The sequence below is a fragment of the Malaclemys terrapin genome, chromosome 3 (assembly GCF_027887155.1).
Source record: "Malaclemys terrapin pileata isolate rMalTer1 chromosome 3, rMalTer1.hap1, whole genome shotgun sequence".
NCBI classification, from domain to species: domain Eukaryota; kingdom Metazoa; phylum Chordata; order Testudines; family Emydidae; genus Malaclemys; species Malaclemys terrapin.
The window spans coordinates 201301834-201328695 of record NC_071507.1 but is presented as its reverse complement, the minus strand read 5'-3'; the positions used below and the strand labels follow the sequence as shown (position 1 = coordinate 201328695).

At 49.2% G+C, this 26862-nt stretch overlaps 1 protein-coding gene across 5 annotated transcripts in view; it reads left to right on the top strand.

Annotated features, from left to right (window-relative positions):
- EXTL3 (exostosin like glycosyltransferase 3) overlaps nt 1–26024 on the top strand; it is a 230400-nt gene extending 204376 nt beyond the window's left edge. For all 5 annotated transcript variants that reach the window (XM_054022198.1, XM_054022194.1, XM_054022195.1 and 2 more), the window contains 3 exons: nt 3596–3740; nt 10614–10742; nt 20162–26024. In XM_054022198.1, coding sequence (XP_053878173.1) covers nt 3596–3740; nt 10614–10742; nt 20162–20371 — 484 coding nt within the window. In that variant the 3' untranslated portion in view covers nt 20372–26024. The remainder of the gene's footprint in view (nt 1–3595; nt 3741–10613; nt 10743–20161) is intronic.
- Nucleotides 26025–26862: the final 838 nt, after the last annotated feature.

The window sequence follows — 26862 nt, the reverse complement described above, 5'->3', positions numbered from 1 at the left end:
TGCTCCTTCAACTTGTACAGCTAAAGTGCTCGTAAATACATGCCAAGAAATGTGTTCCCAGGGCGGGGGCTGGCACAGCAGGCTAATGATGCCACTGCACGAGCTTGTGTCCCTCGCTTGGTTCTTGGTTCCTCTGGGCAGTAGGGGTTGCAGGCTGGGCAGCGGTCTCTCTTCACTAATCCAAGCGCTCAGTCAGCTAGCAGGGGGAAGGAGTTGAGCTCTCCTCTGTCCCTAGGGTGTGTTGGCATGGTGATTGGGAGGCAGGTAAAAGGGCAACGTGCCAGGAACCCTAGAAGGGTCGCTTTGGGGGGTGAAACATGAGAGTGATTAAAGCCGGGGATCGGGAGCCAGGCCTCCTGGGTAGAGGTCAGTTTGGGCCTAATTTTTAGGCCCCAACCAAACTCAAGCCCAGCTACCTGAACCTGAAAGGGTCGAGTTGTTTTCCAACCAGCCCTGACTTTTCCCGCCAAAACCCGAGTCAGCGCCGCCGCCTCCTGCCCGGGGTGGGGTTACCTGACTTCCTGCTGCCCTGGAGTTGGCTCGGCAGTGGCTGCATGCTCTGCTGCTGCCATCCACTGCCCCCCGCTGTACTCCGGCGTGAGAGGCACGCTGACGCCTCGGCACACTCACTCCGCAGTGCATGCCACGCAGCAAGGTGGCGGTGGCCAGCAGGAGTGGGGTTCACGCAGCCACTGCCACACCGATCCCATGGATGTGGGGATGAGAGCCAGCTTTCCCAGACCCAACAGTTGTAGTCAGAAGCTAACGGGTTTGGGTCAGGTTTCAGGGCTCTATCCTTGGGTTCTATTCCAAACTCTGCCACTGACCTGCTGTGTGATCTTAGATAACTCACTTTCCCTCAGCATGACTCGTTTTCCCTAGCTGTAAAACAGGGACGATGCTTATCTGCCTTACAACAGTGCCTCATTAAAGCCTTGTTGATTAATGCTTGAGAGCCTTGAATGTAAGTTCATGGTGTTATAGTTCCCATCCCTCCTAAAAACACACATCTGCAAAGGCTGCCGGTGTTAATCCACCAGAGAGAGAGTGTGCGCTGAAAGTAAAAGATATCATTGCCTCATAACCAGTGCCCAGTAATTGTACTACTTGTCTAAACTGCAATGGATACCACAGATTATAAATTCTTAGGGCTAAGGACTGCGCCTTCCTCCACATAGTGTTCAGTAGGAAGCACGCAAATGGCAATTGTGTATATAATAAGCTAAGCTCCAGTGAACCCCTTAAAGGAATAAATATTAGACAGTTGTCTAAAGCCAAAGAATCCTTGATTTCCAGGGCTTGACTCCTGCTTGGGGGAAAAGCACCCCAGTAAAGCAGAAGTAGAGAAGTTGGAATAAGTTAATAAGGGCATGAATAGTTCCTGCTCCAACTATTAAAAACTAAGTCATGTCGGATTAATAAAATCCTGCAAAAGTAACTGCCTGGTGGAAGGAGTGTGACCAGAAAGACAGCTTTAATTATTCATGTCTTCATTACCAGGTTATATTGGATTTCCATTAATTTAATTAGCAATGTTTACAATTAAAGCATCTTTGCCTCTTACTGTACTGGTAAACGTAATGACTGCCCTCGAGGCTTTGGCAGTGTCTCTGTTAGCACATCTGCTATTGCCCTGCAGCAATGATCTCTGTAACTCCCATCCTGACAAGGGAATATTGCGGGGGTGGGAACACTTGTACAATGCACAGCAGAAGAAAATTAACATGTGTGGCCACATTGTGCTCCTAGGATGAAGGGAAAGCCCCTTTTTGCAATCAACAGAGACACGTTCTACCTAGACAAGAGGCACCAAGTTCCAGTTTGAAATATGTAATTTAGACTCTAACCGTTAACTAGACAAGATCAAATGACCCGAAAAGAGCCAAGCAGCCCTGCAACATAAAGCCAGGCTTATTTCCCAGGTTAGACATCGCACGCTGATGTTTTCCTTAATTATTCCTGACAGTTTTCCAATAATCCAGAGAGAGTCCTCCTGGGGGGAGAGAGGTTCAAATGAGACTGGAATATTAAGTGCTTGCTTTCTCATATGTGACCGTCACCATTTAATCACATAAGGCTCATTCATGACCCCTCTTATATGACTGTGCAAGGGAGAAAGGGGGTGTGAAGAGACCCCTTCCTCCCCTGCCTGGCGAACCCACATGGCCAGAGGGAAGGAGTGGAGAGCAGATCCTGCCCTGCTGTTGTGCACACTCCTGCATGGCTGGGTGGGGAGTTGGCAAAGCTCAAGTTTCTGTGGTGATAAATAACAATACTTAGCTGTGGTGCAGCACCTCCCATCTGCTAATATCCTGGTGTTTTTAGTGACTTTAGCTTTCCCCCACCCCTCGGAGAGAGGTCAGCGTTACCCTCACTAGACAGATGAGGAAGCTGAGACCTGGGGTGACCTGTTCAAGTTCACACAGAGGGGGTCTGTAGCAGAGCCGGGGACTCCCAGCCTTGTGCCTCAACCACACACACGTGACCTTGACCCTCTCAGGGGAGAACATTTAGGAACAAAAATAGCTGAAATGTTGATTTTATTTAATTTTTCATCCTGGGTTGATAAAACATCTTGACGTGAGTGATCTATGTTATGGTGGGGGCTTGGTAGCAAACAAAACCATTTCTGTTATAACCGGCTTTTCCTTGCCCATAACTTTCTGCACATTTCATTTGGCTTTTCGTTTTCCGTGCTTTCTCTTGTCCAGAAGGGACTTAGGGAGGTTGTTTTTTGTGTTGAAGTCTGGAAATTCTCCTGCGTCATTTACAAGTTAGGCGAGGTGGAAAAAAATATTCTTTCCATATGGAAAATCAAACCAACCCAGCCTCTTGCCCTGCTTGGAAAGGGCTGGATTGAGAAGCTTGTAAGTACCAGTACTGCTGGTACTGGAGAGCATCCATGGCCGAGCTTGGAAAAGTTGGTTGGATGATGATAAACTTGTATGTGATTGAAAGATCAGTTTTGAATGAGCTCAGAGTACAGCCAGTACCATTATGTGTTAGAAGTTCTTTGTAAAGCACTTTGAGATCCTTGGGGCAAAAGGAATTTTAGCCAGGGCCACTGTCTGCGGAGATTGCTCTGTGTAGTGTATCACCAGAGTTTCTTTAGCGTTTAGAGCTGAATCTGGAAGCCAGGAGCCTTGGCATTCAGTTTACAGCCCTGTTATGTGATCTCGGGCGTGTTTCGTAGGATGGGATTTCCGAAAAGCGCTCAGCATTACATAACTCTGCTCCCACTGCAGTCCGTGCTAAAATTCCCATAGACTCCAATGGAAGCAGGGTTAGACCGATGCTGCTTGTCCTTGAAAATTCCACCCTTAACCTCTGGATGCATCCGTTTTTGAATCTGTAAAATGGGGATAATGGGTGAACTCCTGGCCTAACTGGAGTTTTGCCATTGACTGCGGTGGGGCCAGGATTTTGCCGAGTGCCTATTTCGTGGGGTTGTTTTATGGCCTGGGGATCCTTGGCTGACCATCCATACCTTCATTATTAGGTAGAGCCACACTACAGTTGTGCGTTGTGTGGTTCTTTTCACAGTTTGAGCATGCTGTGGTCTTACTCCACTGAAGTTCTCTCTTTACATTTGCAGAGTCTGGAGAGAGGCAAGGGACCGCATTGTTGGATTCCCTGGGCGATACCATGCGTGGGACATCCCCCATCAATCCTGGCTCTATAACTCGAACTACTCTTGTGAACTGTCCATGGTGCTGACTGGTGCTGCCTTCTTTCATAAGGTAAGAGCAAGCGGTCAGAGAGAACCCAGTCTCAGTTCTCCTTGGCCAGCTCTCCGCTTTGCTTTTCCTTTTCAGAGTAGCCTGAGTTTTCGATTAAAGAAACTAGTGCCAGAATTGACCATTCCTTCTCTCTTGCGTCTCTCAACATAAGCTTCATTAATCACCGCAAACCGAAGCCCTGCTGAGGAAAGGTTAATATCCGTGTCCCGGGAGATGCAGCTCATTTGAGGAAAGCTGCATAGAATGACTCTGAGCTGAGGGAGAGAGACTGAGCATGTGGAGGGCCAGGGCTGGGAGCCAGGACTCTTGGGTTCTCCCCCCAGCTCTGGGAGGGGAGTGGGGGGAGGGGCAGGGCTGGGAGCTGATTCGGTTGCAGCAATTCTCTTAGACGCTGTGATGCCAGCCATCAAAGTGTTCGGGTCTTCTCTGGGTTGGCTTAGTAATTTGTTAGTGCACTGACCTGCCAGGCAGGAGTCTGGGTTCAGATGCCCAGCCCTGGATTGTTGCTCCCAGTCCTTAGAAACCTGAGGAGTGTCCATAAGGGCTCACTGCTGTGACACCAACAACAATAGCTTACACACCTGTGTACTTAGCACCCTTTGCAATGGTGCCACAAGGCATTTCACTAATGAAAAAATAAGGTTGAAAGCTCCTAAATCACATTGGTTTTAATGGGACTTAGGATTCCAGATCCCTTAGGCAGCTTGGAAATCATAGCCCCAGGTTCGCCCAGTGAAGAACAGCTAAAATTGGCAGCAACCCTATTTTTATGCATCCTGAGTGTGGCCAGGGGTAATAAGGTCACCACTGAAACTCTGGCTCCTGCAGTTACCAGATGTAAAAGAATCCTGAAGTGGGCTCAGAAGGTAGAAAGGTGATGGTTACATTGATTTGTATCCGAGGCTACTGTTATAAAAAGAGGGGAGGTTGGGGCCAGATGCTAAGAGCTCCATCAGGTGTTCAGAGCCTTCTTCCTTCCTCCCCATCTGGGGAAGACAGTGGAGAACAAAGAGACTATTTGTATCCTTCTGGGACAATGAGGGGCTAAAGGGTTCATCCTGAGCCATCATCCCTTGCTGGGGAGGGACCAAGATGCAGCAGAAACATTGTGTAGACTGACCAGCAAGATCTGAGGTGGCCATGTATGTCCAGATTGCCATAGAGTGGGGTCCAGGAGCTGCAGGTCTGTAATGGCAGCCAGGGGGTGGCTTCGCGGCTACCCCATGAGTGAATGGAGCAGAACTTGTCTTAGGCCTGGTCTACACTACGGGTTTAGGTCGACTTTAGCAGCGTTAAACCGAATTAAGCCTGGACACGTCCACACAACGAGGCCCTTTCTTTCGACTTAAAGGGCCCTTTAAACCGGTTTCTTTACACCACCTCCGACGAGGGGATTAGCGATAAAACCGGCCTTTGCGGGTCGGAATTGGGGTAGTGTGGACGGAATTCGATGTTATTGGCCTCCGGGAGCTATCCCACAGTGCTTCATTGTGACCGCTCTGGACAGCGCTCTCAACTCAGATGCACTGACCAGGTAGACAGGAAAAGACCCGCGAAGGTTTGAATTTCATTTCCTGTTTGCCCAGCGTGGAGAGCACAGGTGACCACGCAGAGCTCATCAGCACAGGTAACCGTCATGGAGTCCTCCCAGGATCGCAAAAGAGCTCCAGCATGGACCGAACGGGAGGTACGAGATCTGCTCGCCATATGGGGAGATGAAGCAGTGATAGCTGAACTCCGTAGCAGTAAAAGAAATGGAAAAGTATTAGAAAAGATCTCCAAGGCCATGAAGGACCGAGGCCATAACAGGGACACACAGCAGTGCCGCGTGAAAATTAAGGAGCTACGGCAAGCCTACCACAAAGCCAGAGAAGCAAACGGAAGGTCCGGGGCAGAGCCGCAAACTTGCCGCTACTACGCGGAGCTGCATGCGATCCTAGGGGGTGCAGCCACCACTACCCCAACCGTGTGCTATGACTCTCTCACTGGAGAAACACACAGGGAAGACGGTTCGGGGAACGAGGAAGATGACGATGGAGGTACTGTAGGTAGCTCACAGCAGCAAGGAAGCGGAGAAACCGGTTTCCCCAACAGCCAGGATATGTTTGTGACCCTGGACCTGGAACCAGTAACCCCCGAACTCACCCAAGACCCTCAGGGCACACAGGAGACCTCTGGTGAGTGTAACTTTGTAACTATTTGTAAACATTACAAAAAAAAAGCAAGCGTGTTTAATGATTAATTTGCCCTGGCAATCGCGGCCAGTACATCTACTGGAAAAGTCTGTTAACGTGTATGGGGATGGAGCGGAAATCCTCCAGGGACATCTCCAGAAAGCTCTCCTGGTTGAAATGGGGTGATTTTATTAAGGGGGACATTCAGAGGCGCCCGTTCCTGCTATTCTGACCAGAAATGTTCCCCGCTGTTAACCACGCGGTGGGGGGGAGGGGTGAAGTGAAGGGGGTGGTTTACTTGTGTTTGTGCCGCATGTTAACCGGGAAACCGCAGCCCCCTCCTTTTACATTGAAACCCCATTTTAAATGGACAACCCAATTCATCCTTGATATGGGAAATGCGCTGCTGTTTGCAATCTTTCCCGCATGTTAAGAAGGTTAAAAAAGCCAAAACACTGTGGCCTACGATGGCTGCCTGCAAGCCGAAATATGCGACCTTGTAATGAAAGACTGTACCCATTGTTCCCTAAAATGTGTCTTTTTTAACCACCTCTCCCTTCTCCTCCACCAGCTGCAAATGTTTCTCCTTCGCAGAGGCTTGTGAACATTAGAAAGAGAAAACGTAAGACGAGGGACGAGATGTTCACGGAGCTGCAGATGTCCGCCCAGGCTGATAGAGCACAGCAGAATGCGTGGAGGCAGTCAATGTCGGAGATGAGAAAAGCCCAACATGAACGAGAGGAGAGGTGGCGGGCTGAAGACGATAGGTGGCGTCAGCTTGCAGACAGACGGCAAGAGGCAATGCTCCGTCTGCTGGAGCATCAAACTGATATGCTCGAGCGTATGGTTGAGTTGCAGGAAAGGCAGCAGGAGCAGAGACCGCCGCTACAGCCCCTGTGTAACCAACAGCCCTCCTCCCCAAGTTCCATAGCCTCCTCACCCAGACGCCCAAGAACACGGTGGGGGGGCCTCCGTCCACCCAGTCACTCCACCCCAGATGATCGCCCAAGCATCAGAAGGCTGGGCTTCAATAAGAGTTAAAGTTTTAAAATGCAGTGTGTCCTTTTCCATCCCTCCTCCCCCACCCATCCCAGCTACCTTGGCAATTATCCCCCTACCTCTGTAAGGAACTAATAAAGAATGCATGAATGTGAAAAAACAATGACTTTATTGCCTCTGCAAGGGGGAGGGGAGGGTGGGGTGGGGTGGTTGGTTGGTTTACAGGGAAGTAGAGTGAACCGGGTCGGGGGGGGGGGGGGGTTGGAGGGTTCATCAAGGAGAAACAAACAGAAGTTTCACACAGTAGCCTGGCCAGTCACAAAACTCGTTTTCAAAGCTTCTCTGATGCGCACCGCGCCCTGCTGTGCTCCTCTAACCGCCCTGGTGTCTGGCTGCGCGTAATCAGCGGCCAGGCGAGTTGCCTCAACCTCCCACCCCGCCATAAAGGTCTCCCCCTTACTCTCACAGATATTGTGGAGCGCACAGCAAGCAGCAATAACAATAGGGATATTCTTTTCGCTGAGGTCTGAGCGAGTCAGTAAGCTGCGCCAGCGCGCTTTTAAACGTCCAAATGCACATTCCACCACCATTCGGCACTTGCTCAGCCTGTAGTTGAACAGGTCCTGACTCCTGTCCAGGCTGCCTGTGTACGGCTTCATGAGCCATGGCATTAAGGGGTAGGCTGGGTCCCCAAGGATCACGATAGGCATTTCAACATCCCCAATGGTCACTTTCTGGTCCGGGAAGAAAGTCCCTTCCTCCAGCTTTCGAAACAGAGCAGAGTTCCTGAAGACGCGAGCATCATGTACCTTTCCCGGCCATCCCACGTTGATGTTGGTGAAACGTCCCTTGTGATCCACCAGGGCTTGCAGCAGCATTGAAAAGTACCCCTTGCGGTTTACGTAGTCGGTGGCTTGGTGCTCCGGTGACAAGATAGGGATATGGGTTCCGTCTATGGCCCCGCCACAGTTTGGGAATCCCATTTCAGCAAAACCATCCACTATTGACTGCACGTTGCCCAGAGTCACTACCCTTGCTATCACCAGGTCTTTCATTGCCCTGGCAAATTGGATCACAGCAGCCCCCACCGTAGATTTGCCCACTCCAAATTGATTCCCGACTGACCGGTAGCTGTCTGGCGTTGCAAGCTTCCACAGGGCTATCGCCACTCGCTTCTCAACTGTGAGGGCTGCTCTCATCTTGGTATTCTGGCGCTTCAGGGCAGGGGAAAGCAAGTCACAAAGTTCCATGAAAGTGGCCTTACGCATGCGAAAGTTTCGCAGCCACTGGGAATCGTCCCATACCTGCAGCACGATGCGATCCCACCAGTCTGTGCTTGTTTCCCGGGCCCAGAATCGGCGTTCCACGGTATCAACCTGCCCCAGTGACACCATGATTTCCACATTGCTGGGGCCTGTGCCTTGTGAGAGGTCTATGGCCATGTCAATTTCCTCATCACTCTCGTCGCCGTGCTGCAATCGCCTCCTCGCCTGGTCCGGGTTTCGCCTTGGCATGTTCTGGCTCTGCATATACTCCAGGACAATGCGCGTGGTGTTCATAGTGCTCATAATTGCCGCGGTGATCTGAGCGGGCTCCATGATCCCAGTGCTAGCTATGGCGCCTGGTCAGAAAAAAGGCGCGAAAGTAGTATCTGATGGACCAGGAGAAGGAGGGCGGGAGGGAGGGAGGGAGGGAGGGAGGGCCAAGTGACGACATGGCGTACAGGTACAGGAACAGGGAGAAACACAAACAACTGTCACACAGAATGGTCCCCCCAAAGATTAAACTGGAAACCCTGGGCTTAGCAGGCCGTTGATTTCACGGAGGAAGGGGAAGCAAATGAACACAGAATAAATCTATTTTTTACATCTTAAGGTGGCAGCCGACGCTGCAGCATGAGTGACAGCCATACCAGTATGATGATGATGGGTACCAATCATAATATACCATCATCTGCCAAAAGGCAAGGGGCTGCTGCTGTGTAGCAATGCAGCCCCATGTCTGCCAGCCCCACGTCCGCCAGCACCCAGCATCGCCCTCGGCCTCTTCTGGGTGCTTAGCAGACAATATTGGGCAATTGGCAGAAAATAGTACATTATGACTGGTAACCGTCATCATCGAGACAGTAGCATGTCTGCCCAGGTGGCCATGATTGACAGCCACTCCAGTACGACGACGACGGGTACCAGTCATAATATACCATCGCCTGGAAGGGGCTGGTGCAATGCAGCCCTACGGCTGCCAGCCCCACGGCTATCACTCATGCTACACCGTCTACTGCCAAAAGGCAGTTAGCAGCTGCTGCTGTGTAGCAATGCAGTCCCACGTCTGCCGGCACCCAGAGGACATATGGTGACGGTGAGCTCAGCTGTGCTGAGCGGGCTCCATGTTGTCTGCACAGGTAACCCAGGTAACCCAGGTAAAAAGGCGCGAATCTATTGTCTGCCGTTGCTGTGACGGGGGAGGGAGGGGCCTGACGACATGTACCCAGAACCGCCCGCGACACTGTTTTGCATCATCCGGGCATTGGGATCTCAACCCAGAATTCAAAGAAAAGGCGTGAACCGCTTCGCGGCTCGAGCTGTGGCGCAAACGTAGTATCTGACGGCCTAGGGGAAGGAGGGAGGGGGGCCGAGTGACGACATGGCGTACAGGCACAGGGAATTAAAATAAAGAACGGTGGCTGTGCATCAGGGAGAGACACAAACAACTGTCACAGACTGGTCCCCCCCAAAGATTAAACTGAAAACCCTGGGTTTAGCAGGCCGTTGATTTGACGGAGGGAGGGGGAAGCAAATGAATACAGAGAAAATCTATTTTTTACATCTTAAGACGACGGTGCAGCGTGACTGATAGCCCTCGGCATCTTTCTGGGTGCTTGGCAGCAAATACGGGGCGGTGTATGACGATGGTCTTCAGGCCTATTGCACGAGCTGCTGCTCAGGGAAGACTCTGCTAATGTGCGATGACCCGACTTGTAATAGGCCGGCTAACAGTCATAATACACCATTTACTGCCAAAAGGCAAGCCCCACGGCTGCCAGCACCCAGATCGCCGATGAAGGCTACCAGTCTACTGCACCGTCTACCGCCAAAAGGCAGTTAGCAGCTGCTGCTGTGTAGCAATGCAGTCCCACGTCTGCCGGCACCAAGAGGATATATGGTGACGGTGAGCTCAGCTGTGCTGAGCGGGCTCCATGTTGTCTGCACAGGTAACCCAGGTAACTAACCCAGATAAAAGGGCGCGAATCTATTGTCTGCCGTTGCTGTGACGGGGGAGGGAGGGGCCTGACGACATGTACCCAGAACCGCCCGCGACACTGTTTTGCATCATCCGGGCATTGGGATCTCAACCCAGAATTCCAAGGGGCGGCGGAGACTGCGGGAACTGTGGGATAGCTGTGGGATAGCTACCCATAGTGCAATGCTCCGGAAGTCGACGCTAGCCTCGTACTGTGGACGCGGTCTGCCGACTAGAGCACCTAGAGCATTTTATTGTGTGGACATACACAATCGGCTGTATACAACCGATTTCAATAAAACCGGCTTCTATAAATTCGAACTAATTTCGTAGTGTAGACATACCCTTAGAGATAAATCCTACTCCCAGCATTGTTCAATGGGCTTTGGGTGAGGCCCATAGTTAGTATCTCACTAGCTGTCTTGGGTCTGTTTTACTGTTGAATGTTTGTTTGTTTCAGTACTACGCCTACCTGTATTCTTACGTGATGCCACAAGCCATCCGTGACATGGTAGATGAATACATCAACTGTGAGGATATTGCCATGAACTTTCTAGTCTCTCACATCACAAGGAAACCACCCATCAAGGTAAAGCAGTAGATGGGAACCTCGTACAGTGCTTCTGATTTCAGGAGAAATAGTTATTTATTCTGATCTGTCAGAAATGCACCTATCTTAGCTCTATGCATCTGGGCCCGGGGACTAACGTATCCAATAGTGAGAGTGAGACAGCCAGCCCTAAGGGACTTTCCACTGAATAAGGGAAACCAAACTTGCCCAGAATCCATGCCTTGCACAAAACCCTTCATAAATAGATGCACCTTGCAGCACGCAGTAGGGGTAGTCAAACTGGCTGGAACAGATCAGTGAGAAGCCACGCCTCAAGTCCCCTAGAGCTGGGGGACTGTTTGCACGTCTCCCAGCTGCTCTCCACTGTAGGAACAGTTTGTCTCTGACACTGGCAGGATCCAGACCAGGGAGGGCTCAAGGGATCAGAGTCAATAGCTTTAATCCACTTCCTTCCCGAGAGACTCGATATGTGGTCTTGCACCTTCCTTTAAATTACAGGCACAAGCAGGGGATGCAATTCCTTGTTGTTATTAGGGTCTGTCAAGTCCTGTATTGCCTTTAGGCCCATTTCTGCACCAAGCGCTGTATGTTCTGCCATCACAGACCATCTGCAGTGGAGCATGTCTCTGCGGAGCCTCTGGTGGCTTCTTCCTGTCTCATGATCCTAGGGTCTCGTTCTCCACTCAGGTGGAGAGAGGTAATAAGGCTACTGGGACCTGATTCCACTGTAGCAAAGTCCCAGAAAACAATGGGCCCTGCCCCTTGTGTAAGAGCGTTGGGTGTTCAAACTGAGACACATTAAAGGGGACGGATTTTCAGAGGGGGAAAGGGTGCTCAGCACTTTCTGAAAATCAGATGTTTCGTGATATCTCAGGTTGAGCACCCCAAAACAGAGGCACTCAAGATCACTAATTCCTCCTGAAAATGTAAGCATGTGTCTGCAGTCCCCAAAGGAGCAGAGCCTACCCCAGAGAGTGTCAGTCTCAGTTCAGCCATCCGTCTCCCTTCGGGTTCAGTACCTATTGTTGTGGAAAATTGTCCACACTGTTGATTTTTGATCAGACAGTCTGAGGCTCCTTTATTGATCAATCAAACATGCATGCATGGGGGAGTCAGCCAAGGCAGCCGAACCCCCCCGACAGATAAAATGTGAGAGATTATATAGGATAAAACCACAAAAATTACATATACTTCCTTAAAGTTTTATGTCCATATAAGGAATAAAGCAAAACAAGTTTTCCTGTTTTTCTTAGTTTTGCCCTTTGCGGTTTCTTGCTCTGTCACCTGACATCTATTAATCATAGTCGGTTACAAAGATTAATTCTACTTTTATAATTTCTACAGTTAGTTCTGCTTTTATGATTTCTGTCTACCCTTCTCCTTTTTACCTCCCCCCTTCCCTCCACGTCACACATACAGTTCACCTGACCCTACATACAGTTCACTTGACCAAAGTTTAGGCCTTAGACTATTTTTCCTCCACACTATCATCATAGTATCTCAGCATCTTAATGCAATGAATGATGGCAAGGAACAATGAGGGGGTGGGAGGATGGGCAGGTGCTTAGTATGTGGCATGCACTTCATAGGGCTCCCTATCTATTCTGGCCTTGGAATTAGGAATCTCTTTTGTTGTTAACTCGTTACCTGTTCCTTTAGAGCACAAGCAGGCATGGACTCCGGACACCGTTCTGTTCAATACCGGCTCTGCTCAGATATACAGACTTGAGCTTAGATTCTGCCATTCCAAGCTCCACGTACTGTAATCTGAAAAGACAAGCAGCACGAGCACAGTGCTGGAAGACTGGTCTCGCACTCTAATCCTAGGATTGCCGCTGTCTCGCTTAACACCTTGGTGTCTCAATTTCAAAGCACTTTTGCTAAGCAATAGCAGTGGCCAATGGGAAATAAGTCCAGCAAACACCGTAATATACCAAAACTTGTTTAGTTGTAGCCTTTGTAAAAGCTTGTGAGTTCTGAGTACTTAGCAACCAGTAACGTTTTTGTTAAATACCCAACCCTCCTCTAAAGCTTGGGAACTGACCTATTTTTAGTTCTCTCCCTGAAACATCCTCCCAAATCCCTCAACGCAAAAAACCTTAACTAACCACTCTTTCAAAATCAAGAATTCCCTCTTAAAGCTACGTGCATTATATATAACGGAAGTCCCAGCAGCCCTTTCTCATTTGAGTTTACACGTTAGGCCTTTCAGGCTTTAGTTCCAACAGCATCACCTCTTGGTAAATTCACCGCAGGATGATAGTGAAGTCCCTTTTAAGGCTAGATTTTCTTTTAGGACTGTGGAAGGTAAAGAGCTGATAGAGTCTTTATTAGGCGGTGAGTCATGTGCTTTGTGAATCCACACCTGCTTTGTTCCCAGCATTATTTACTTGGACTCCCAACAATCTCTGTGTTTTCTCCTTTTGTACGGAAGATTTCCCATCTGTTGTAGGAAACAGGGAAATTGTAGAGTAATTCACCCAGTTCAGGGGACCCTTCCTACTCTTGTCTTTCCGACACTGGATGGTTGTCAGTGATACTCTGTCTGATAATGATCAACAAGTCTTGATTGTTGCTTTGGCCTTTCAGATCAGCTGTGTAGCTAGATGATTTGGTAGGTGCTGGACCAGGTGCTTCATCTAGGAGGCATGGAGAGCTGCAGGGCACTCTGTCTCTCTGCATTAACAGCTGGGCTGCTTTGGGTTATGGCAACTGCTGGGCAGAGAAAGGTGATGGTTTGGAGACTAGTGTCTGTAATGAGCTCCCACTGTACCTAGACTACATAGACTATGCTCATCCGCTGCATGTCAACGTGTCCATCTCTCCTGGCAGCTCTACTCTCACTTCTTCCTCCTACCTCCTGGAGCCTGAGCGTCCCTCTGATCTGAGCCTTTGTTACCTCTTCCCATCTCCTCTTGGTGCCTTCTTCCATGCTGTCCCCTACATTTGGAACAACCTCTTCCTTCAGGCCCCTCCTCGAAACATATATCCTGTCTTCCACAAAGCCCTTCAGAAATCACCTCTGCCAACAGTGTCTTACCCCACCTCCTGCTCCCTGCGCCACTCTGTGTCTTAGCTCCACGCTCTGTATCTGAGCCTTGCATCAGATGCTGTGTGGTTGTCTTCATACATGAAGCATCAAACACGCTGCTAGGACTTGATAAGTGCTTGTCTGGGTGCGTGTGGGCTCCTGCCCCCATACCCAGCTATGACGCCATTTAGAGCTGACCAGGACGGAGAATCTGTGTTGAGGAGAAGGGGACCAGGCAGCAGAGATGCACTGGGGGAAGGAAAGGGGAACAGAGAGGATGGTGGGGGAATGAAGAGCAAATGGTAATGGCATGATTAGCATTTTCAAAAGCACTTGCTGCAGCTAAAAATAGATTTCCCCCTTTCCTGACATTCCGAAGCCACGGCTGGTGATGCCAGATGGCTCGTATGGGATGAGCATGGGGAGGGGAGGGGAGGGGTGCATATGAGATGGGCTCCCCAGTAAAGTCTGGTCCATGCTGTGCAAAAGTTGGAGGAAGTTACTAGCTGTGGGGTTTAGTACAGGCCAGAAATGCTTCAGGGAACTTCCTTTCATGCTTTTCTGACACACGCTGCTTCCTTCTCACCCAGAGATGCTGGAGAGCAGGAAACAACGGGACAGCGGGAGGGAACCAAACATTTTAGAGCAGGAGTGGGCAAACTACGGCCCGGGGGCCGCATCCAGCCCTTCAAACGTTTTAATCCAGCCTTCGAGCTGCGCATGCTGCCCCCGCCCCAAGTGCCACCCCCACAGTTCCTATTGGCCAGCAAACAGAGCCAATGGGAGCTGCAGGGGCAGCGCCTGCGGACGGGGTAGTGTGCAGAACCGCCTGGCCGCGCCCCCACATAGGAGCCAGAGGAGGGACATGCCGCTGCTTCCGGGAGCTGCTTGAGGTAAGCGCTGCCTGGAGCCTGCACCTCTGACCTCCTCCTGCGCCCCAGGCCTGATCCCCCTCCCGTCTTCCAAACCCTTCAGTCCCACCCTCCTGCACCCCAGAGCTCACACCCCCAGATGGAGCCCTCCCACACCCCAGCCCCCAATTTCATGAGCATTCATGGCCCACCATACAATTTCCATACCCAGATGTGGCCCTCGGGCCAAAAAGTTTGCCCACCCTTCTTTTAGAGCCATTGAGGAAGACTTGGATTTCTCCTAGAAATAAGACAGAGGCTTGGAGTGAGACTGATCTCTCTTCCCCCTGCCCAAACTTTGTCTCCAATCCCTAAAGAGGATCTATTTTCTTCCTTACTTGCTCATGTTCCTTCCATATATTTCAGTCAGAGGGTCGGATTGCTGGGAGCCAGCTTGTCACAGGGAGAGGAGTTTCTTGCCTGTCAATGGCTTCTCTTTGAGCTACCGTATTCTCTAATCTGGGATCTCTTTTGTGATGTAGGAAGGGCAGCGAGTGTCATTCCATAACCTGAGACTCTTTCCCAGCAGTATAACCTAGAGATTTCCTAGTAAGGATACTAGCTGTGTATCTTAAGTGCTTATAGAGCCTTACTGCCAGAAAGACAGACTTTTCAGAGGTACATTGGGGGCTTTCCTGGTGGCAGGAATGGCTCCGAAATGTCTGTCTCTGATGGTGCGAGTATGATGGATTCCCCAGGAAAAGGACTGGAGAAATAAACTGAAATAAAACTTCCCATGAGCTCAGTGTGTGCCTTCTATCTAGGAAGTCTTCTACTGGCTTCCATTGGTGTAATGTCTGAATGCTTCCCCAGTTAATCAGATTGGTGGAGCAAGGTCCCTTGTGCACGTGTGTGTTTGGGGAGAGGTCAAATCAAATGGAATTGTAGCTCAGATTTTAAGGGAGCGAGGTAAACCGTGCCATACGATGAGCTGGCATGGCTGGTAGGGAGCTGGGTCTGTGTGTACTTGTGCTGCATTCTGTAGAGTCACAGATCAGAAGTAGTGATTCAGTGTAACAGTGGGGTTAGTGCCTTTCACCTCCGGAGACCTAGAGTCCAATATAGGTTTGGTCAGATGTGGAAATGAGCTTGGTGGGTCTCAGGCAGGTCCCTATTCACAGAGCTCACCAACCACCATGTGAATTTACTGATAATTCAAGAGTGTCTGGGGGAAGAAATATCAGGACTGTTGCAGGTTTGGATTGAGGAGCAGAGCTGTGTGGGGGAAGGGGTTGTGGGCCTCAGGACTGGAGGTGCTGTATGTGATGATGGAGGTGCTATGGCAGAGCCATTAGGGGATTCAGAGCTGGAATAGTAGAGGGATGTTGAGGATCAGGATTCAGTTGCATTGGGAGAGCTGTGCGGAGTGCCAGGGTTAGGATGTGGATGTGAGGGTGGAGGTACGTTGGCATGTGACCCATGTCAGGACTAACAGGAGATGTTGCAGTATTGAGACGTTGTCTTAGCTAGGTGAGAGGAAGCCTGCCTAGCACTTACCCAGACTGTGCCTGCGTCTATCCTTGGCTGTTGGTCTCTCACTTCTCAAGCAGTGAACTCACCCATCATTAGTAAGAATAATCAAAGATGCTGAGCACAGTCGGTGCGTTACTGAGAGACTGTCAGGATCAGTCACGTCAAGGCAGTGGTGGTGGGTCTCTGCTTGGAAATGGAAAAGAGAGCGAGCCTCTGTCATTCCTCAGGGACACATTTCCTTGGGGGGAAGACAGGCCTCCGAAGGATCCTCTCTGCAGTTAAATGCTCTTCCAAGGCAGTGGTGGCCAAGTAGAGTGGACCCTTCACATCTCCCAGCATGACTCCATGGAGCTCCATCTGCTAGCAGCTACAGCCCTTCCCTACAGCTGAATGTGGGAATGGAGGAGGATGGAATATTTATTCTGTGCTGGGTTTCCAGCAGCCACTTATTGTCTCTCCTTACCCGCAGTCTTCATTTAGAAGCACAGGCATTGCTGCATTACCATATAGGATCAAACCAGGGATCTGTCTAGCCCAGGATCCTATCTCAAGTGTTTGCTACCAGCCACCTTCAGAGGAAGGTGCAGGAAGCCCTCTAGTGAGAGAGAACTTGCCCATAAGGGAAGTCTCTTCTTAACGCCCATCCGTTAGGGCTTGGTTTGTATCCTGAGGCATGAGGGTTTGTGTCAGATGGAAAATATACATGTCTGTGTTCTGTGTAATATAACTAAATGTTCTCCCATTACCCAGATAAATGTCTAATCCTTTTCTCAACCCTGCTATGCGTTTGACCACGATGAGATCTAGTGGCAGTGAGTTCCACAGATTGATTGGGCACATTTCATTGATGCCCCCTTGTTCTCCAGCAGAACCGAGTTTCCCTTCTCAGTACCTTTCATTCTGTATTGTGTATTGATCCATTCTCTATCATGTGCCATGTTATTTGGGTCCTCTCTGAACTAAATAGCCCCAATCTCTTGTGCTTCCTGGGCCAAGAGAGCATCGCATTCTGGTCTTAAAACTAATAACTGACCGTAAATGATGGTGGGCAAAAGGCCCCCAGGACATGCAGTAGGAAGAGTCAGTGTGAAGTTGTAGCACCTATCTGAAGCTGTCCCAACAGAGGCTTAGCTCACAGGCTAAGCAGGTTAGGATCTGGTCAGTACTTGGATGGGAGACCTCAAAGGAAAGCCCAATAGCTGAAGGAAGTGACGTTGATGATTCAGTCTGTGTACTGAATGCATGGCTTTCCTGAGGCTTGTGCTGCTGGAGGGAGGGTCTTTAGTGAGGTGGCAAGCCCAGGTCCTGATCATAGTGCCCAAAAGGTCTTGTTTGGGGCCATTAGAGAACCTGTTTTTCACATGAGTAGGGTTGTCATAACTCTTCCCTTGGGTTTTCAGTTGGCAGCTGTATTCCTCTTCACTTCCTCTACTAGCCTTTCTGTGGCTGCAGCCTGCTGGGAAGCTGCTGTTGCACATCAGTGATTGCTGGATGCAAAGCTCTCTAGGGAGCTTTGGAGTAGTGTGACAGATGATGCTGTTTGTTCCTCTGAATATAGCAGTAGGGATATGCTACCAACCACCTGACCAGGATGGTGATAGTGACTGTGAAATGCTCAGGGAGATTAGAGAAGCTATTCAAATAAAAAAATCAACAATAATGGGGGATTTCAATTATCCCCATGTTGACTGGGTACATGTCACCACAGCTCGGGATGCAGAGATTAAGTTTCTTGAAGGCTAAAATGACTGCTTCTTGGAGTAACTAGTCCTGAAACCCACAAGAGGAGAGGCAATTCTTGATTTAGTCCTAAGTTGAGCACAGGATCTGGTCCAAGAGGTGAATATAGCTGGACTACTTGGTACTAGTGACCATAACATAATTAAATTGAACATCCCTGTGGCAGGAAAAACACCACAGCAGCCCAACACTGTAGCATTTAATTTCAGAAAGGGGAACAACACAAAAATGAGGAGGCTAGTTTAGTTAAACGGCAATTAAAAGGTACAGCGCCGAAAGTGAAATCCCTGCAAGTTGCATGGAAACTTTTTAAAGACACTATAATAGAGGCTCAACTTAAATGCATCTCTCAAATTAAAAAACATAGTAAGAGAACCAAAAAGAGCCACCGTGGCTAAACAACAAAGTAAAAGAAGCAGTGAGAAGCAAAAAGGCATCCTTTAAAAAGTGGAAGTTAAATCCTAGTGAGGAAAATAGAAAGGAGCATAAACTCTGGCAAATGAAGTGTAAAAATATAATTAGGAAGGCCAAGAAAGAATTTGAAGAACAGCTAGCCAAACACTCAAAAAGTAACAGCAAAAAAATTTTTTTAAGTACATCAGAAGCAGGAAGCTGCTAAACAACCAGTGGGGTCCCTGGACGATCGAGATGCTAAAGGAGCACTCAAGGACGTTAAGGCCATTGTGGAGAAACGAAATGAATTCTTTGCATCAGTCTTGATGGCTGAGGATGTGAGGGAGGTTCCCAAACCCGAGCCATTCTTTTTAGGTAACAAATCTGAGGAACTGTCCCAGATTGAGGTGTCATTAGAGGAGGTTTTGGAACAAATTTTTAAAAAGGGCTCCAGAGGTGATGCCTGCAATTACAGGCCAGTAAACCTGACTTCAGTACCGCATAAACTGGTTGAAACTATAGTAAAGAACAAAATTGTCAGACACATAGATGAACATAATTTGTTGGGGAAGAGTCAACATGGTTTTTGTAAAGGGAAATCATCATGCCTCACCAAGCGACTATAATTCTTTGAGGGGGTTAAGAAGCATGTGGACTAGGGGGATCCAGTGGATATAATGTACTTAAATTTTCAGAAAGCCTTTGACAAGGTCCCTCAACAAAGGCTCTTAAACAAAGTAAGCTGTCATGGGATAAGAGGGAAGGTCCTCTCATGGATTGGTAACTGGTTAAAAGATAGGAAACAAAGGGTAGGAATAAGTGATCCCTTTTCAGAATCCAGAGAGGTAAATAGTGGTGTCCCCCCGGGGTCTGTACTGGGCCCAGTCCTATTCAACATATTCATAAATGATCTGGAAAAAGGGGTAAACAGTGAGGTGGCAAAATTTGTAGATGATACAAAACTACTCAAGATAGTTAAATCCCAGGCAGACTGTGAAGGGTTGCAAAGGGACCTCACAAAACGGCAAATGAAATTCAGTGTTGATAAATGCAAAGTAATGCACATTGGAAAACAGAATTCCAACTATACATATAAAATGATGGGGTCTAAATTAGCTTTTACCACTCAAGAAAGAGATCTTGTAGTCATTGTGGATAGTTCTCTGAAAACATCCACTCAATCTGCAGTGGCAGTCAAAAAATCTAACAATGTAGGGAATCATTAAGAAAGGGATAAATAATAAGACAGAAAATATCATATTGCCGCTGTATAAATCCATGGTACTCCTACATCTTGAATACAGCGTGCAGATGTGGTCGCCCCATCTAAAAAAAGATATACTGGACTTGGGAAAGGTTCAGAAAAGGGCAACAAAAATTATTAGGGGTATGTAATGGCTGCTGTATAAGGAGAGATTAATAAGACTGGGAATTTTCAGGTTGGAAAAGAGATGACAAATATGATAGACATCTATAAAATCATGACTGGTGTGAAGAAGGTAAATAAGGAAGTGTTATTTACTCCTCATAACACAAGAACTAGGGGTCATCAAATGAAATTAATAGGCAGCAGGTTTAAAACAAACAAAAGGCAGTATTTCTTCACACAACGCAGAGTCAACCTGTGGAACTCCTTGCCAGGGGATGTTGTGAAGGCCAAGATTATAACAGGGTTCAAAAAAAGAACTAGATAAGTTCATGGATGGGCAGGGATGGTCATCCTACCCTCCGTTTGCCAGAAGCTTGGAATGACCGACGGGATGGATCACTTCCCTCTGGGACACCTGACACCTGACATTGGTCACTGTCGGTAGACAGGACACTGAGCTAGATGGACCTTTGGTCTGACCCAGTATGGCTGTTCTTATGTTCTTATGTTCTGTCCCCAGGTGACCTCGCGCTGGACCTTCCGCTGCCCTGGCTGCCCTCAGGCCCTTTCGCATGACGACTCGCACTTCCACGAGCGGCACAAGTGCATCAACTTCTTCGTTAAGGTGTATGGGTACATGCCCCTCCTGTACACCCAATTTCGTGTGGATTCTGTCCTCTTCAAGACCCGCCTGCCCCATGACAAGACTAAATGCTTCAAATTCATTTAGGAGGGGGTTACTGAGGGGTCCCTTCAGCACTCTGGACCTGGGCGAGAGGCTGAGGGGTGGCAATCTTTGCCAGGTTCCGAGCGAGAAACGCCTCCAGTATGGGCAGCGATGCAAAGCAAAAGGAAAATCATGGATTCTAATCAATGATTTTTACCCACCCACCCCAGGGTAACTGCACCGAGTGAAATGGAACCGGGCCATATGACCTGTGTGAAGACACTTGCTAGGATCATACACTGAGGAAATGGAGACTTTGGTTAGTAGCTCAGCTAGTCCGTTAGCCAAGGGCCACCATTTTTTAAATTCTTGTTATTTAAAATGAAAGTGTTTTAGATTTTCCGCGTGAGGCTTTTTTTTTTTTTTTATAGACTGCCAGTCTATCCTGGTGGGGGGCTGTGTAGGAGAGAACATGCTGTGGACGGGCCTGGCTCGGGAAAGGCAATTCCCAGTCCCCAAGCTGCGCCTGTGTCTGTCGATTGTCCTCTGTGCTAACTCATTTCGGGGCGGGGGTACAGTCACTCTTGCTTTCCCCTCCCTGTTTTGATCGGCCCAAGTTATAACGATCCGGTCCACGCAGCTGCCCGTGCTCCTCGGGTGTGATGCCACTGGTTTATCTTCCTCTCTGGCTACTGAGGCCTTTCAGGTGTCACATTGGTGAGCTCCCCTCCCCCGTCAGACCCCCACCACCCTCCCCACCCACCGCCTTCACATCACAGCCCAGAGAGGGAAGAGCGGGGAGGGGGGTTCCAGAGGTTCCCTCCCCAACTGCCTTTCCCACCTCCTAGCACCAGATTGACAAGGGGGCATCATTCACCTGCCCTCCAGATGGCTTCAGCTGCTACACTCTGTCCAGGGGTTTGGTTATCACTGCACACACTCAATCTACACTTGACGTTCCGAGCCCAGTTCCTCTCCGCCCTGGTCTCACTCATTTCCCTTCCTGCTCCTCACTGCTCGAACACTATTAACCTTCACCCACTCCGACAGCCTGGGATCCTATTTGGGGATCTTAAACATTGCTCCTGTGGTGACAATAACCAGGGTGGGTGTGTCCTGGGGCGATCCTGGGGCCCTGTGGTTTTCTGTAACCTGCTTAGTCGTAAAGGGAGCTTGGTTTAAATTCTCTCTATTTTGGCCTTTTAGCAAGGACATCAGGAATGTTCCCCATCCTCTAGGGGCCTCATTTGTTGGAGCTGGAGATCTGTGCCAACAATGGCACGAGATTCGCTCCAGAGGGTCCGTGGCGTCATCGTTAACTGAGTAAAAAAGGCAGGTACTGCTCATTCAAAAAACTGGGGGGATGGTCACACGCACAAGCCAGGCGGGAGCAGCTTCTTCCCCAGGGTAGTTAATGGGAGAGCTGGCCACTGCTTTGCTAGTAGGTGCATGGAGAGGCAGGTGGTGTTACAGGGTACGTCTACACTGGAATGAAAGGCCTGCAGCATGGCCATGGCTGGCCCAGGTCAACTGACTGGGGCTTGTGGGGTTCAGGCTGCAGGCTAAACATTGCTGTGTAGATGTTTGGGCTCAGATGGGAGTCCAGGTTCTGGGATCCTCCCCTCTTGTGGGGTCCCAGAACGTGGGCTCCAGCCCAAGCCCCAACGTCTGCAGAGCAATTTTAGAGCCCCGCGGACAGAGCCAGCTGGCCCAGGCTGGCTGTGGGTGTTCAATTGCTGTGTAGACCCAGTCATAGAGGCTGGATTCGGTGAGAGGCACCGGGGGTGGTGAGCAGGGCTTCCCACGGCCCTGCCCCTCAGAACTGCGGGCTCAGATTCAGTAGGACTTACTGCGCTGCTCCTTTTGGGAATGTGGCAAATGCAGCTCTGGTCTTCCTGGGGCAGCAGGGAGAGAATAAGCCCTCTCTGAGCGTTACACAGCTTTAAACTGCCAGGAGGCCCTAAAGCGAAGTACCAGCAGGACTGGCTGCTTTACAAGACCACATCTGCCATGATGTGCTCACTTGCCTACACCCCCCACGGCAGTCAGATAAGACTGTCATGGGCTTCAGTGTTCCTGCCTTCAAATCTCCCCTCCTACACACATGCACACATGCCACTGCCACAGCAGGGCTGTTCCTCCTCCCTGGCTGCCTTTGGAGGGGATCGCACTGGGCTTTAAAACAAACTTCTCCTCCTGCAGAATTTGGGAGGGTCTCTTGAACCTCACTGTTTTGTCCGCTCTGAGCCGGCTCATCCTTCCTCTGAAGCAAACTCCGTGGTGCGCTGTGATCCCGCCCTGGCGTCGGCACCCTTCTTGCTGCTGCGGTTTTTGCTCCCTTGCCCTCGGCAGTGCGCTCGTTCATTTCCCATCATGCAAGAAAGGACTCCATAATTCTCCTTTTCAGAACGACCGACTGGGCCACTTAAATTGTTCTACTTGTTTTTTAACGGCAGCCCTCAGAAGGTAAAGTAGCCCCGTCCCAGGAGCGCTCTCAGTATGTATTAATTGTCCCCAGCTGCCATCTAAAATCATTGTTAATATTACCCTGTCATCTCCCTGACACTGATTCTTGCCAATGCTGGATCCAGATCTAAAGTGCCACCCCAACTACCAGAATCACTCAGTCATGTGGAGCCAAACAGAGGAGTTTCCTGTTCCACTGCTGTGTTTCTATAGGTCCTTTGGGCAGGCCTGAAAGCCGCCAGCACCAGCCATGCCAAGACCTCCTTCCCCTTCCTTTCTGGGGGCATTCCTTCTGACTGCTGGTACTGGGAAACACCCCTGCACATCCTGGTGCTCTTTAGAGGAGTTGTGCCTGCAGAACTGTGTATGAGAGTCATGCCACTGACCGTCAGCAAAACAGTGTCACTGCTCTCCACAAATACACCCAACAAAGCATCAGAGACCAAGATACCTTCCTCTTACTGTTAGTAACCAGAGCGGGTTGTTTATTCTGGTAGATGCAAAGCTTTCAGGGGGAAATGTGACTGCGCCCCTTTAACAATAGGGTGCCTGTTTCCAAACTTTCCCGGTGGTTTTGGTTGTCTGGGTGAGGAACTGCCCACTTCTTAATTGCCCCCTGATCAGTTTGTTGTTCCTGTTGCGAGCTGCGATGTCACGGAATGGGAGCCTGTCGGAGGAAGGATCGATGACCCAGCACCTGCAAGATTAAACGCAATGCCCATTTTTATGGAGTAATTGCCACATGCCCCTCTCTTCCCCGTCTCAGTCTAGCTATAGGTGTATTTGGCATATAATCAGTAAGGTAACTGACCTGGTACTTGAACTGTTATTTTGATTGTCTTTAAAGCTGAGCACTATAGCCACATAGCTCATTTTCAGTAGCTTACATCAAATCTCCAGTACATTTAGTTGAAAGGTACAGGGTCTGCTGCACATGGCTGTATTTCAGCTGATTGTCTATGCTGACCCCATAGAAAATCTGAGCCCCATGGTGGAAACTCGCCCGCTAGCTATCTACTGTGCGGGTAACTGCTACCCATCATGGCATTGTGCTAAGTGCAATGCTCCTGTTTCCCAGAGAGCAGAGGACATGTCACTTCGTATCTCTTCATGTTTCCAGCACCCTGGAGTGTAATGAGAGAAGATCGATTTTTTTTTTTTAAATTTGTTTTTAGCCACAAAAATATCAGGCTATCGATACAAACCCTTTGAACAGTAACAGTCCTTAAAAATGCAACCCGTGGCCATTGATAGACCGTGAAGGAGCCTGTGGCATCATCTTTCTGCTCCCTCATGGTGCAGAAGTAGCACAAGACTGTTAGCAAATGTACCGGACTCCTCCTTGGCAGGAATGATCCTGAATACCCATCCCTACAGACAAGTCTTAAGCTCACCGAAAAGAATCGCAAACCTTTCTGCTGTTGTCCTCGTTAATTCTCCTCTCGTGAGGTTGGCTCTAAAGAAGATGCTGTTAACAGCAGCATAGGTGTTTGTGTAGGGTGTGGCTCCTTGTCCATCCCACGAAGTTGTAGCTCATTCCCTCACGTCTCTCTCTTACACAACCCCGCAGGAAACAAGCACGAATTTGAAATGGAGATGAATGCAGACTGTGGATTGCACTTTATAACAAAAATTGTAAAATATAAATATATATATATATATAAAAACTTGTGATCAAATTATTTTCAAAATCTTCGGGGCGATTTTATTATTCCAGTGATTTTATTATTTTCCAGGCCGAAATATACCAAGCTTGAAGAAGTGTGTAATAATCAAAGAGGGGTGTGGCACTGATCTATTTGCATTGCTGGTGGGGTTTTTTTAAATGTTATTACTACTTTGCTGGTATTCTCAGATCCACCAGCCAGGAGGCACGGCTGCCATTTGACACGCCGAGCCAGCGACCTGTGCTGCTCTTGCAAGCTGAAGCCTTAGAACAGGAATTCGGGCAGCTCAAAATCTAAAACTCTGTGGGTTGGTTTGTTACTGGATGTTTATTTCCAGCCGTGGTTTTTTGTTTTGTTTTTTTAAGCCAGTCAAATGTATAAATTAAAAATTGAAAACCAAACTGTTCTAGGCCTTCCCCACCCCAGTCCCATGCCCCCATCCTTCATCAGTGTTGCAAATGCTCTTTCCCTCCCAAATGGAGGAGCTCACTAGTATCTCGTTACAAGGCTGTAACAGCTGTGCTCCCAGTTATGGTTTTTTGGTCTGGTTAATTGTGGTCCTACCCAGCCAGGTGTGAAAGGAAGAGACTACAGGCTGCAGTGGCTGTATCTCCTTCCACAGGTAATGGACCAATTTCATCCCTCTGTAACTCCCAGGGTGAATTGGGTTCCACTTGCCACCCTGTCCATTGACCACTGTAAATCAGGTCGTTCTCCGTACTGCAAGGCAGCCTTGTAGCTTTGTTTCAGCAACTATCGCAACAAACTCACCCCAGTTACGCAGGCCAGGAATGGTTGTAAACTTCTCCCTAATACTGACCGTTGGTGCTGGTCAGTGCCAGACTAGTTGGTGCCTTTTCACCTGCAGAGCAGCATACGGTGAGATCAGCTACCGTTTGGCTTTTGGGGCCTGAGCAGGTGGTGCAGCATGAGGCAGTGCAAGGCCGGGAACATCAGGGTGAGCGTCGTCGTTCTGCCAGCTTACTGCAACCTGTATTTCAACAGCTGCTATCAAGACGGGTGAGGGAGTCCGAATTAGTCAATCAGCTGCCTCGTTATATTTCAGGCAAAGCAAATTTCTCACCAAGCATGGTTAGTGGCTGGGGTACAAGCAGTCCAAAGCCAGCGTCTACTAGCGGGATGATACTCTATCGCTCTAATCCTCCACTTCTCCCCTCTTTGGGCCGTAAGCAATGCAGGCCCTTTCTCTCTGCTCCTTAACATTGGAGTGGGCCTTTGGGCCAGAGGGTGCCCTGGTGATAAAGTAAGGACTTTCTCGTGTCACGTCTATTGCTGTACATGTTCATGTAAATAGCATCTTCTACTTCAGTGGAATCCAACTGACTGTATATTGTTCCTATATCATCTTTTTGGTTAACTCCCATTGTCCTCACAGCGGATCCCAAACTCTCCCCCGCACCCGGTGTTTGTGTTAACTGCTCTGTGAGCATCAGGTTTTAAATGGTTGTAAAATATTTAAAAAAAAAAAAAAAAAAGGGAAGAAAAAGCCCCTCTGACACGAGCACAATATTCATATGTTGGATTTTTGTAAAAGGATCAAATAAACGGAGAGTTTAACTTGAGAGTGTTTGCACGTCTTGCTCACTGATTGGGAAGGACCAGTGGGCAGAAGGACAGGCACTCAGGGAGCTGCAGGTAAGGGGGAAACCCGAATGGCTCGCGTCTACTCTCTATGGGCAACATCTGCCCCAAACCGACCAATCCGGGCACCTATTACAGGGCTTGGGAGGGTCAGCCTTGCAAGTGAGAGCACCCAATGGCTATTGCACCACCACTCGGGCTTGCTTGACCTGTGCTCCCATAGACATGCGTGGGAAAGCCAAACCAGGCTAAAGCAATTATCTCTAGTCTCTGTAGCAGAGACAAGTATCAGAGGGGTAGCCGTGTTAGTCTGAATCTGTAAAAAGCAACAGAGGGTCCTGTGGCACCTTTAAGACTAACAGAAGTATTGGGAGCATAAGCTTTCGTGAAGAAGTGAGGTTCTTACCCACGAAAGTTATGCTCCCAATACTTCTGTTAGTCTTAAAGGTGCCACAGGACCCTCTGTTGCTTTGTAGCAGAGACGTCATTCTGCGTTCAGGGCTTTTGCAGGGCAGGAGCTCACAGCGCAGGACTGTCCTGGTGCGGCCCCAGGCTGCCCCCTGACCGCTGAGCAGGAGGGATGGAGCAGAGGGAGGTGCATTGTATCATGCTGTCCCTTGTAGACATTTTCTGCTGTACCCTCTCCTGTCACGATTCAGCATTTGTGCTGTCAGCTCCGAGCCAGGAGAGGTGACGGGACCGTGTGTGGGATGGAAAGAAAGCAGCAGTGAGCTCAGAAAGGGAGCAAACACCCCCCTCCACCCCCCACACACACACCTCTGCACACCCTCCTGTTCAGAATATTATACTGTTGCCTGG